The sequence below is a fragment of the Mastomys coucha genome, unplaced genomic scaffold, assembly GCF_008632895.1.
Source record: "Mastomys coucha isolate ucsf_1 unplaced genomic scaffold, UCSF_Mcou_1 pScaffold12, whole genome shotgun sequence".
Classification (NCBI taxonomy): Eukaryota; Metazoa; Chordata; class Mammalia; order Rodentia; family Muridae; genus Mastomys; species Mastomys coucha.
The window spans coordinates 94,216,933-94,229,773 of NW_022196894.1; the positions used below are offsets into that span (position 1 = coordinate 94,216,933).

The 12,841-nt window shown below is 48.9% G+C and overlaps 1 protein-coding gene across 3 annotated transcripts in view; it reads right to left on the minus strand.

The window, feature by feature from the left end:
• Brwd1 (bromodomain and WD repeat domain containing 1) overlaps positions 1 to 5,114 on the minus strand; it is a 103,446-nt gene extending 98,332 nt beyond the window's left edge. For all 3 annotated transcript variants that reach the window (XM_031364521.1, XM_031364519.1, XM_031364518.1), the window contains exons 1-4: positions 4,940 to 5,114; positions 4,808 to 4,866; positions 4,695 to 4,724; positions 4,538 to 4,597 (exon numbers count right to left, since the gene is read on the minus strand). In XM_031364521.1, the coding sequence (XP_031220381.1) occupies positions 4,538 to 4,597; positions 4,695 to 4,724; positions 4,808 to 4,866; positions 4,940 to 4,988 (198 nt within the window). In that variant the 5' untranslated portion in view covers positions 4,989 to 5,114. The remainder of the gene's footprint in view (positions 1 to 4,537; positions 4,598 to 4,694; positions 4,725 to 4,807; positions 4,867 to 4,939) is intronic.
• Between the last annotated feature and the right edge of the window lie 7,727 nt (positions 5,115 to 12,841).

Sequence of the window (12,841 nt, forward strand, 5' to 3'; positions counted from 1 at the left end):
GGGGGACGACAACATACACACATGTATACATGGTTAAAACAGAACAGTATTTCAAATTTTTGTTTATGTACATGGGTGTTCTACCTGCATATATATTCTATGCAACGCATGTGTCAGGTGCCCTTGAAGGCCAAAAGACAGCATGGGATCTCCAAGACTGGAGACAGTTGTGAATTGCTTCGTAGGTGCTGGGAATGGAACCCAGGTCCTATGAAAAAAGCAGTCAATTCTCTTAATCACTGAACCACCACCCAAAGATATATTTTTTTCTTAAAAAGAATTACTAGACAGATAAAAGATTTCTAATTTAAGGTCTACAAAAAAACTGCAGTGAGCCCATCATAGCAATATACTTTTAATCTCAGTACTGGCAAGCCAGCCAGAAAGAACTGCCTTGTGGGATCAGTCATGTGAGAAAGTTCTATGTAAACATTCAAAATTGTAATGATAATCAATCTCCTAACAACACCACACCGTAAGGATGAACTTCTTCAGCTTACTGGTTAAGGAAAATATATAAAAATGCTGTTCAAGGCCCATGAGACTGTTCAATAAGGAGCTGGAAACACACATGCAAGAAGACTAACTCCAACAAGTTGTCCTCTTACCTGCATTTGCACTGTGGCATATACACACCCATACACATACGCATACAAAGTATGTCAACACTCAATATAATCTGCAGCAAAGGGAGACAGATAGACCCCTGATAAGCCTCCCCCGCCCCCCCCCCAAACTTTGACTGGTTCCAAGACAGTCTCTCTACATAGCTCAGATTGGCCAACCAATCACCTTTGTCTACGGGCAGGACAAAAGACTCTGTTCCTTTTCTCTTTTTTTTTTTTTTTTGGTTTTTTTGAGACAGGGTTTCTCTGTATAGCCCTGGCTGTACTGGAACTCACTTTGTAGACCAGGCTGGCCTCGAACTCGGAAATCCACCTGCCTCTGCCTCCCAAGTGCTGGGATTAAAGGCATGTGCCACCACCGCCCGGCTCTGTTCCTTTTCTCAAAGAGCCCCATACCTTTACAAACCTAGCCATTCTGAATCTCAAGTTCAGCTCAAGAACTCTACTCCCTCTCCCTTACTACTTAGATTCCGATTAAATTCTATGACTTTCCAAATACTAGAGGTGGGACTGGCAAGAGGGCTCAGTGAATAAAGATGACTACTGTGAAGGCTGTAACACTCCTAGTTCAATCCCCGAGACCCAATGGTGGAACACCCCCCAAACTGGCCTCACCCACTCAAATACCTTCCCCACACACACCAAATGAATGTAACTTACACAATATAAATTACAGGAAGGGGAGGGATGGCTCAACAAGTAAAAGCACCAGGACCCACCCTGGAAGAAGAATCAGCTCCAAGGTGTCCTCTGACCACCACATACCTGCCAGGGCACTCTAGTGACTATCACACACACAACACAACTCCACCAGTGACAACAAATATTATATGGAACATGTCTAAAAAGGAATTCAATGGGGTCAGAGGACACTGGCCCACAGGGGAGAACCAACACAGCTTTCTGATTAATTACTGAGTAACAAGTAACTGGTGCCTGGGTCGGCAGTCCATTCACCTGTGGGAAAATTTCACTGATGGGAATTAGAATACAATGCCTCAGGGCTGGTGAGATGGCTCGTCGGGTAAGAGCACTGACTGCTCTTCTGAAGGTCCTGAGTCTGAATCCCAGCAACCACATGGTGGCTTACAACCACCCGTAATGAGATCTGACACCCTCTTCTGGTGTGTCTGAAGACAGCTACAGTGTACTTAATTATGATAATAAATAAATCTTAAAAAAAAAAAAAAAAGAATACAGTGCCTCAAATGGAAACATAAACAGAGCAAATGGTAAACTGCAACCTTCATAGGTTGAAAATATGTGGGGAACAATTCCCACTTTGTGTATGCTTCTAATAGGACTTATCTAAATACTAAAAAAAGTGAGAGGGCTGGAGAGATGGCTCAGCAGTTAAGAGCACTGACTGCTCTTCCAAAAGTCCCGAGTTCAAATCCCAGCAACCATATGGTGGCTCACAACCATCCATGATGAGATCAGACGCCCTCTTCTGGTGTGTCTGAAGACAGCTACAGTGTACTTATTTATAAGAAAGTGAGAATATCTGAAGTCTAGAAGCTATACATACATCCTCAACCAAACAATAACAATACTTCAGGGCCAGTAAATGGCTCAGTGAATTCCACCTCAACCACCAGGGGAAAGGAATGGGGTGAGGAAAGGGTACCCTAGCAGTGACCAGCCAGGTGACAGCAGCATGAGCTGTTCAGCCAGAACAGAAGATTTCTCAGACCTTTACAGGACAAAAGCCCTATCTTTGTGTGTCTTAGCTTCTCTCCAATAGGACAGCAGTGTCCTCAACAGCTTTGGTTTTCTTCCCTTCAAAGGCTTTTTGTATTAACATAAGTAAAACTGTGAGACAAACTACTTACACATTCCTTAGACCCAGGAGGTAGATAGGAAGGGAGTGTGGCTACAAAGTATATCCCTGCCTGAGCGGACTTGGCTCCAACTCAGTAGCTGAGCTTTCCTGGGACTGTAAATCAGAATCAGGGTCCATGTCCTGTAGAAAAGGTGTGTGGTTAAACCCTGCCTATGGATACAGCACTAGGAGACACATTGGATTCACACTCCAACATGCACCCAGCCTACAAGCCTTTTAAAATTTCAAACCTAAGAAAACAGACTTGGCTGGGCATAGTGGCACACACCTTTAATCCCAGCACTTGGGAGGCAGAGGAGGGTGGATCCATGTGAGTCTGAGGCCAGCCTGGTCTACAAAGCAAGTTCTAGAACAGACAGGGCTACAAAGAGAAACATTTGGGGAAAAAAAAAAGTGGGTAGTGTCAGGGGGAGGGGAAAAAACCTAAACTACACAGAGGAAACCCTGTGTCAAAAAAAGAAAAAAGAGCACTTATTGCCTGTACGTGTGTACCATGGCTTGAGGGTGGATGGCAGAGGCCCACTTGTGGAAGTAGGTTCTCTCCCTCCTCCATTCAGGGTCCCCAGGAGTAAACTCACATATTAGGGGTAACAAAGTAGTTTCATAGATAAGAAGTCATCTTACCTGCCTGAGCATTTGCTTCTTATAAATAACTCTCAAAAGACAAATTAACAACAAACCAGCAACCCTGTTTTCTTCAGCAGCTACTCCTGTCCTAGCCAGCACCTGGCTGAGGGAAGGACGGTGGTAGTGGCTGCAGACCAGTGGGCCTCAGCCTTCCTAATGCTGCGGCTCTGCAGCCCCGCACACACTTCATGTTGTGCTGACCCCCAACCATAAAGTCATTTTTCTTGCTACTTAACTGTAACTTTACTACTGCTATGAATCAATATGTAAATACCTGATATGCGACCCCTCAAGGATTGACCCATAGGTTGAGAACCACTGCTCCAGTGCTCTTGGCATGCACTACTGAGTACTCTAGCTAACTCCTTAGCCCTGAAAATTCAAGGCATCAGGCTGACTTTTTGTTCAGGTCTTGGACACATGGTGAAGCCAGTGAGCTGGAGCTCTTCTCTAATCCCCGCCCAGCACGGAGGTTGAGTGAAGCGGGGCTGCAAATCAAAGCCTAATGGGCCTGTGTAGCCAAAAACTCAACAGCACACTGAGCTAACCTTCTGTAATGGACATGCTCTGTGTGAGTTAGCAAGTCTTTTATCTTAACATTATCAAAGATAGTCTCTTTCAACATTTGTGCTCCGTTAACGATAAACAAACCCCCAAAGCCTGTTACCTGGATAAAACTAAATTATACACAAGAACCTCTAAGCAAGCGTAGGGAGAACAAGGCAAAGGAAAATAAACATAACCCGCAAGTTACCACTCCTCAAGAATATTAGGACAGGCACACACACCCTTAGTCCGAGCTCTCGAAAAAAGGATATGAGTTCAAGGCCAGCCAGAGGTACAAGACACCCTGTCTCAAGAAATAAATACACGGACTGATGGATGTCACCTTAAAGCCTGAACCGCTAGGAACAGCAAGATCGAGTGTGAGCCAACTAAGGCAGTCAACATACAGCGCACGGGTCGGGGAAACAGAGGTACCCCACTGACATATTCACGAAGCAGAACTTTGTGCGATCCTACAGAGGAAGGGAGACACGGTAAAGGGCCATTTCTCCACCTTTGGAGACTAAGGACTCCTAGGGAACAAGTGGTCTGAAGGTCTGGGCGGGGCAGAAAAAGGAGAGACCAATGAGAGCTCGAGTTACAAATCGGAACGCAGAGCGAAGAGAGCGCCCCTCGGAGTGGCTGGCGGCCGCACCTGGAGCCTGAGCCGGGGCGCGAGCCAGGGGCGCCCCCGCCTGCGCCCGGCACCGCCCCCAGGACCGTTTTCTGCCAAATCCGCCCCCACCTCGTAACCGCGAGCCCTCGGGGGTCGGGCCCGCCTTCCCGGGCCGCCGGGCCACGGTGGACTACCCCTAGGCTCGGCCCCGTGGCGCCCGCACGGGAGCAGAGACCCAGCTGGGGGCGCGGGCGCGCGGTGGACGCGGGAGCTGCTCACCAATTCCTCGTAGCTCCGGTTGTGCTCGTTGCCCTCCCAGTCCAACCTCTTCGGCAACAGCTGAAAAGAGACACGAAAGGCGTCCGGGTGACCACCGCGGCCGGGAGGCCGGGCGGGACGGGGACGCGGGGACGGGGTCCCGGGGCGGCGGACCGACCTGGTACTGCTCCAGCTCCTGCACCAGCACCTGCGGCAGAGAAGACGCGCGATCAGACCCCGTCAGCTGCCCCGCTCCGCCCCGGTTCGCCCGCCCGCCCGCCCGGCACTCACCTGCGCCGCTCGGCGACACGGGCCAGCGGAGAGGTAGCGGGCGATGAGGAAGTACAGCTCTGCGGGGAGAAGACAGGGACGGTCAGCGGCGGCCGCGCGGCACCGGGCAGGGGACGCGCGGCCGTGTCTTACCCGACTCGATGAGAGGCACCGGACGTCGGGCCTGCGAAGGCTCCGCCATGGCGGGGCGCCGGGCGGGAGCGAGCGAGCGGAGAGGGTAGGCCGCTCCGAGGCCTGACCGGGCCGGCGTACCCCAAGCTCCTCAGGCGCGCGCCGCCGCCATGCCGTGCGCGCCGCGCACCGACGCGTCCGCGGCAGGAAGTAGCGCGGGACGGAGGGGCGGAGAGCGAAGTAGTTCCCCCGCGGGGAGCCGGCGGCGTGGCACGACGCGGATGTGGCGCCCTTGCCGGGAGGCGGGCCTCGCCTCGGCGTCCTCCGCGTCGGGGGCGTGAAGCGCAAGGGGCGGCGGCCAGCCGGGGCTGTGTCCGCGGAGCTGGGCGGGGGGCTGGGGCGTGCGTGGCCGGATTCCTGCGCGCGGTGAGGCGGCCGCCGGCCTTTGTGCGGCAGCGGCGGAGGCGGCGGAGGCGTGGCGAGCCAGTGCGGGAGGCGGAGGGGGCGGGGTCTGAGAGGACGGGGTCTGAGAGGACGGTCACCTGGGCTCGCCCGGGAGACCCGGAGGCTGGGGAGGAGCTCTCGGGAGGATGGCGAAGCTGCGGAGGCTGCGTCACCACCTGCCCCACCGCCCTCCCCGCGCCCCGCGGAGGGTTAAAGATGCCGAGTGCGAGTGACGGGATCCGCGGCAACTTGGCGGGGACTCGGCCCGTGGGAAGCGGGCCGCGGCCACAAGTGTCACTCGTTCTGTTGGAGAGGTGGAAGAGTTCCAGAAAATCCCCCCTAATAACCGCGCTAGGTTCCTGACCCAACCGGATCTGTTTCACCGTGTCCAGTGTGCGCTGACAAGCTCTGACGTAGGGTGCCGAACAGAACTAAACATGGCCATCGTTAGATTTATTAGGCAGCATAGAGGCAGAAAAAGAGGCCTGACCTCAAACGACCGATTGTTTATTCCAAAACACCAAAAGACAGTCTTCAAGGGGCGCGGGCTAGGGTGCAGCGAGGGTGCAGTTTGTATCTGTAAAGAGTCTGGGGTGGTTCCGCTGTCTCTTAAGCATCAGACGCAGTCCTAGGGTGGGCCCGCGCATTCTTTTCTTACCCACTGACCGAGCAAGGTCATCTGTAGGAGTCCGGTCTTGTGACCAAGTCCTTCTTTCAGCCAGTCATTCTCCTAACCTCTGTGGAGGCGGAACGAGGTATCCCAGTCGCGCCCGGGAAAGTAGACCTTAGACTGGCTCCAACTATCAGGTTAGGCAAATCACTTAACCTCTTTGTCTTAGTTGGCCTTACTGTGTAAATTGTAGCCAACAGTGCTGCTCCTTCCATAGCGTAAGGATTTTATGAGCTAAAGGGCATTTCCAGCATCTGGGTTGACTTTAGTTAATTACATGGGAAGTACATATGAATTCATAGATGACCCACACCTGTTCAGAGTAATGCTTACTCAGCAAACACCAAGTGATAAGGTAAAAATGGAACAGTAAACTCCACCGTTCCCATCAAAACAGTTTGTTGTCTTTTAAGGGGAATGTGAACAATAATGATAAGATTTAGGGCACTAGTATAAAAACAAACTTGCATGAGGGAAAGGTATGGAATTTTCACTCCTCTGGGCACTTCATGCATCTGAAGGAGAAAGCCAAAGAATTCTAGCTTCCGGATGAGGATGTCGCTTAGTCGGTGGCTTGCCTAAGTTTGATCCAGGGCAGCACAGAAACAGAGCACCTACTAATCCCAACACAGGCAGAGGCCAGAGGTTCAAAAGTTCAAGGACATGATACATGTCCTTGTAGATACATGGCTTGAAGAGAGCCCAGAGATAGATGAGATCCTTTAAAACAGGCTTAGTCCAAGTATTCGAGGTGACTGGTGGACAGAACCAGAAAAGTCTCCACCTGAAATTGGGAAAACTGGAAAGTTCCAGTCAAGGAGAGGTTGCAGGTTGACTAAAATACAGAAAAATATTACTTAGTAAACCTGAATAAGTCAAAGAGGACCCACTGGAACTGTAGCCATAAGGATGAAGAAGTGGGCTTGGTGCAGCATTGAGGAAACCTACTGTTAATAGGCATACAAGCCATAGTTAAAGTGTTAAAGATGGGGCCTGAAGAAATGGCTCAGCGGTTAAGAGCACTGGCTGTTCTTCCAGAAGTCCTGAGTTCAATTCCCAGCAACCACGCGGTTAGCTCACAACCATCTATCGCTCCTGTTCCAAGAGACCCAATAACCTCTTCTGACCTTTCCAGGTGATGCACATACAAACTGGCAAAACAGACATTTACGTAAGTTGAGAAGTTAAATTGTTAAGGTCCATAACTAGAACACCTTATTTGACATTCTGACTCAAATATTCCCTTGCGACATACCAGGTCCTCCGGGAGATGAAGTGTTATTGACCACTAAGCCATCCCTCTAGTTCCTTTAAATGTTTAAATAGACCAAGGAGTTAATGTATTTCATTTCCTAACACTTTTCCTAAAGTAAAATGTAGTTCCCAAACAGATACAAGAATCTTTATCCCAAATGCTGGTCATTGTCTGGAATTAAAGTTCTAATCCTGAACAGGTAGCATGGTGGTAGCCCTTACATGAGATCAGAGATAAGGACATAAGACATGTGATTCCGTGGCACAGCACTTAGTGGCACAAGGCTTTGGGGTTGATGCCAGCACCGGCTGAGAATGGAAAGAAGGAAGGAAGGAGAAAACAGCCCTGGCAGGAGTGCAGTTTCCACAGCAGCATCAAGACAGCTTTCAGGGTTGGCCCCCCTTCCTCCTGGTCCTAGCAATGAACTCAGACCATCAGGCTGCAAGCACCTGCATCCTCTGAGCCTCCACTCCCACACAACAAGGTGGACTTGCCACATCCAACGCAGTCCAGAGACCCTGATGATGCATAACACACCCACCAGGAAGAAGAAAAGGGGAGTCCTACCATCCAGTGATGCAGTCGTAGTTGCCTGCCAGAAAGAAGACTAGAGCTCAGCCAGCGCAGGACATCAAAAAATCTGAAAGGCCAAGTGGTAAATGCAAGCATGTGGTCAGCCCATATTTTAAGAATGAGGAGACTGAGGCCTAAGCAGATTAAGAATTTCCCTAAGGGGTCAGTGAGACAGTTAAGTGGGTAACAGTGAATGCTACCAAGCCTGACAACCCGAGTTTGAGTTCAATTCTCAGGACCCACATGAAGGTAGAAAGAGAAAACCAGCTCCTGAAAGTTGTTCTCTGACCTGCAAAAAAAAAATATATATATATATATATATATGTATATATAATATACATATATATACTTATATATGTGTACATATACACACATACAGAGAGAAAGAGTTTATAAATTCCCCTAGGACAATAGAGAGATCAGTAGTTAATACTTGTTGTGCAGTCATGAGACCCCTCTGGATTCCAGGACCTATAGGACAAGCTAGACATCACAGCTCAAAAGATCCAGGGAGATAACTGGGGCTTGCAGGCTTCCAGCCAAAAAAAAGTGCCCCAGGTAGAGACCCCACCTTAAAGGAGCAGTCAGGGCAAGAAAGGAAGACATCAGACACCTTGCACAGAGCCATGTACACAGACAATTTCCCTAGACCTGCCAAAGTGGACTGGGAAAGCCCACGAGGCCTCAACTCTACACAAAGACAACTCAACTCTACGAACAACTCAGGATAGCTGAGGGTGGGAGAAATAGTCTCCAGGGAAGAGCTCACCAGGCAGGTGTCCAGTACCAAATGCTCAGCCATAAATGTATGCATCAAGTAACAGTATACAGACTGAGCAGATTGTTTGCAAATGTATATATATATGTGTGTGTGTGTGTGTGTACATATATATATGTGTATATATATACATACATATGCATGTAATGACAATGAAAAAGAGAGGCCATGAATTTGAAAAAGAGCAAGGAGGAATATATTGGGGGGGTGGAGGGAGGAAAGGGAAGGAAGAAATAATGCAACTCTATAATCTCAAAAATAAAAATATCAGTGGGAGGCCGGGAGCTACATCACTCAGTTGGAGTGCCTAACATGCAGAGCCCCTGAGTTGGATCATGTGTATCTCACAAAACCATGTATGGTAGTGCATGCCTATACCCCAGCACCCAGGAGTTAGATCCGGAAGATCAGAAACTCAAGGGCACTCTTCACTACATAGTGTGGGGTAAGTAAGGCCTCTTCTCAATTTCAAAAACAAAACAAGAAAAGCCACCTCACTGGAGGCAAATCAGTCTGACCGCAGCAACCACACAAGAGACAGAGTTCAGGAAATGAAAGTTCAGTGGTAGAACACTTGTCCGGCACGTGTGAATTCAACCCTTAAACTGCACCGCCAGAGACAAAGAAACAGTAGGTTTGGGGCTGGATATCCTGCTACACATTGTAATCAAAAGTTCCAAACCAGGGAACTTGGCTCAATTGATACCATGCCCAATTGCATACACAACCCCTGAAACTCATTTGCCAGGACTGGAATAGACCAGGTATGGTCACACACACCCAGAGAAAGGAGGATCAGAAGTTCAAAGTCATCCTCAATAGGTAAAAGTGCTTAGCATACAAGCCCCACAATCTGAGTTCCAGCCCTGAATCCATACTCCTCAGCAGAAGGGGATCAACTCCTAAAAGTTGCCCTCTGCCATCTGTATGTTCACAATGGCATAAGCACACCCACATGTGTGCACACACAGTGGGAATTTAAATTTTTTTACATATTTAGGAATGAACACCAGAAGAGGGCATCAGATCCCATTACAGATGGTTGTGAGTCACCATGTGGTTTTTGGGAATTGAACTCAGGACCTCTGGAAGAGCATCCAGTGCTCTCAACCACTAAGCCATGTCTCTAACCCCAATAACTTAATTTTTAAGCAAGAGTTCCAGGCTAGCCTGGGCTCCCTCACAGGACTGTCTCAAACCAGAAAGAAGTCAAATTTTTGAAATACTGAAAAACAAGATAGGGAAGTCTGTAGAAATTCAATGTCTAATAATAGCTTAATGGAAAACAATTTTGGTACAGGGTGTCACTCTTTAGCTCTGGATGGCCTCAGCTCTCTGTAGACCAGACTTGGCCTTGAACTCAGAAAAATCCTGCCTCTTCCTTTAGGAGTGCTGAGATTAAAGGCATGCAGCACCTTAACTAGCTATATTAACTAAATTTTGATTCATATGGCAGGTATTGGTGATGAGCCCACAAGGTCAGTGTTCTGAGGGCCACAAAGTGGGAAGTCCTTTATACAGAACCTAATCATTCCCTGGAGAGGAAATCAAGTATCCAGAACTCTGGATCACTATTCATTCTACAACTACTGCTTCAAAGGCCTTCTCCAAGACAGGCACTCCATGGTCAATGCAGGTTCCAGATTTTTCTATTGTATAAATAAATCCCCTAGAAACAGGAGTCAATATCTTAACAGATATACAGAAGAACTTGAGACAATGGTAGTATTTTTGTTGTTTGTTTTTTTTTTTTTTTTCAAGACAGGGTTTTTCTGTGTAGCTCTGGCTGTCCTGGAACTCATACTAGGCTGAGTATGAGTTCCCCTGGAACTCATACTAGGCTGAGTATGAGTTCCAGGACAGCCTTGAACTCAGAAATCTGCCTGTCTCTGCCTCCCAAGTGCTGGGATTAAAGGCATGCGCCACCACCGCCTGGCACAATGGTAGTATCTTGAGACAGGGTCTCACTTCTATAGCCCTGGATCTCTCAATGTAGTTCAGGCTTGCCTTAAACTCTCAAAGTTTGGTCTTCTTAGAGCAAAGGAATGCACACCACAACCTTCTGGTCCTATTATGCCCTCAGCTGCTCACAGGCGTTGCAGCTACCCCAGAGGCCCCTCATCCACCCACTGGTGATAGTATCATCTTTCCCTTCAAGGCCAGTCCAACCAGCTGTCCCTTCAGGCTACTCATCCCTGCCTCCCTCAGCAAATTGTTTCCACATTTAATCTCCCCCTCCTACTCCTGCCTCTCCCTAGTGACTGACTTCTGTACCCTTGTGTCCCCACTTTCAGGCATTGGCCCACATCTATCCCCCAAGTCTTTGAAATATTCCTCCCAGCATCAGAAGACAGTGTGTTGGGCAAGACTTTGGAATGGAGGATCTGGTCCTAGAGTGGGTCTGTGTTTGGATGTCAGAGCAGAATAACTTCTCTGCGGGCTTGGCTGCCTTTTGGTGGTACTGGGGATCAAACCCAGAGCCTGGAGACCCACTCTCCCGATGCCAGGCTATCACCTCATCCATCGAGGAGCTGCTTCCGGCTAGCTGTTCAGTGCTGTTCACTTTCTTTTACGGAACCCTTGCATGTGATTTTCAGTTGGTTCCCTCCTTCCAGCATGTGGGTCCCAGGGATCAGACTCAAGTCAGGCTTGGCAGAGAACGTCTTGACCAGTTGAGCAACCTCACCATCCCTGTCTAAGGATCTTCAAATGATTTAATGATTTTTATATCCCGGGCACTGCTGCCCAGCAGTGTATGTATGTATATCCATACATGGGTATAATTTAGTGCTCATGACACAGCTAGATAGACTGTGTACACAAAGAGAATGCTTATATGGACATTACACAATGTCCAGCTCACTCCGGAGGCTAGCGCAGGATAGAGAGCTTGAGGCCCTCTAAGGTTATATAGCAATACCTTGCCTCAAAGCAAACAAGCATGGAGGGCTGATGAGAGGGATGAGCAGTAAAAATATTTTCTATCAATCCTGAGGTTCTGTGTGGAGTCCATGGACCCACATGGAGGAAGGTGAGAACTGACCACTGAAAGTTGTCCTCTGACCTCCTCGATATACACACCACGGCAAGTGCACACACACACACACACACACACACACACTAATTGTAAATAATTTTCAGAACTTAGCACAGTTGTTAGAGTGCTTGTCTAGCATGCACAGGCCCTGGGTCCCTCTCCAGCACCCCAGAAAACTGGGCATAGTAGAAAACGTAATCCCAGCAGTTGGTAGGCAAAAGGATCAGAAGTTCGGAATCATCTTTGGCTACACAAGGAGTTAGAGGCTAGCCTGGGCTTCATGAAACCCTGTCCCAAGAATACAGAAGAAAAAACAAAACAAAACCCAAACCTGTTCTCTCCATTCCCTTCACTTTAGTTCCTCAGTCCTCAGAGTCACCCTGACTCTGAGCCCCATCCAGTCACTGTCCATTTCCTGAAGAATAGCTGAACATGTTTCCTGTCTGTACAAGTCTTTCTTATTTCCCTCAACTTCAAAAACCAATTTCACTGGCTTTATCTTAAGCTCTGTCGGTTCTCCCATACCATATACTTTGGGAAGCTGCCAGCATGTTGTGGCTCAGTCTTGCCCTTTGGTTTCTTGCCAGGTGATCCTTCACCCAGAGCCTAATCAGCTCCTGGAAGTGAAATCCAGTACCAGGGAAATGCTGCATATAGAGAGCTCCTCTGGAGAGGGGAGGGAGGGCGGGCTGGGGAAGAACCGAGGTTTCCTGCACCTACTTAGCTACAGCTGCTCACTGCTCCTTTCCCAGATGGTTGCACTTCACATAGTATAAATGGCAATCTCCTGTGACCCATAGGGACTTTGGCCTCTTCACCCAGGCCGGCTAGCAGGCTTTGAGGGAACCTGGGTACAGCAGCCTGCTAGCCATTGCTGAGGGAGGGCCACCCACATCCTTGTCGGCAGCCTTCATCATCTCTACAGTTATGCTCAGTTAGGCCTTCTTGCTTCTTTGGAACTGTCACTCAGACAATAGTTTTCTGTCAGTGATGCCTACAACCATCCACTGTAGCCACCAGAACACACTCTGCCCATTTCCTTACACTCGTCCGATGTTCTGCCAATGCCCAGCTTCAAAGGAGCCTCCCAGACCCCAAACTCCCTTCATAAAGCCTTCCTTGAGTCATTCATGCCCCCACCCCCACCTCTAATTAAGCTCTGAAAC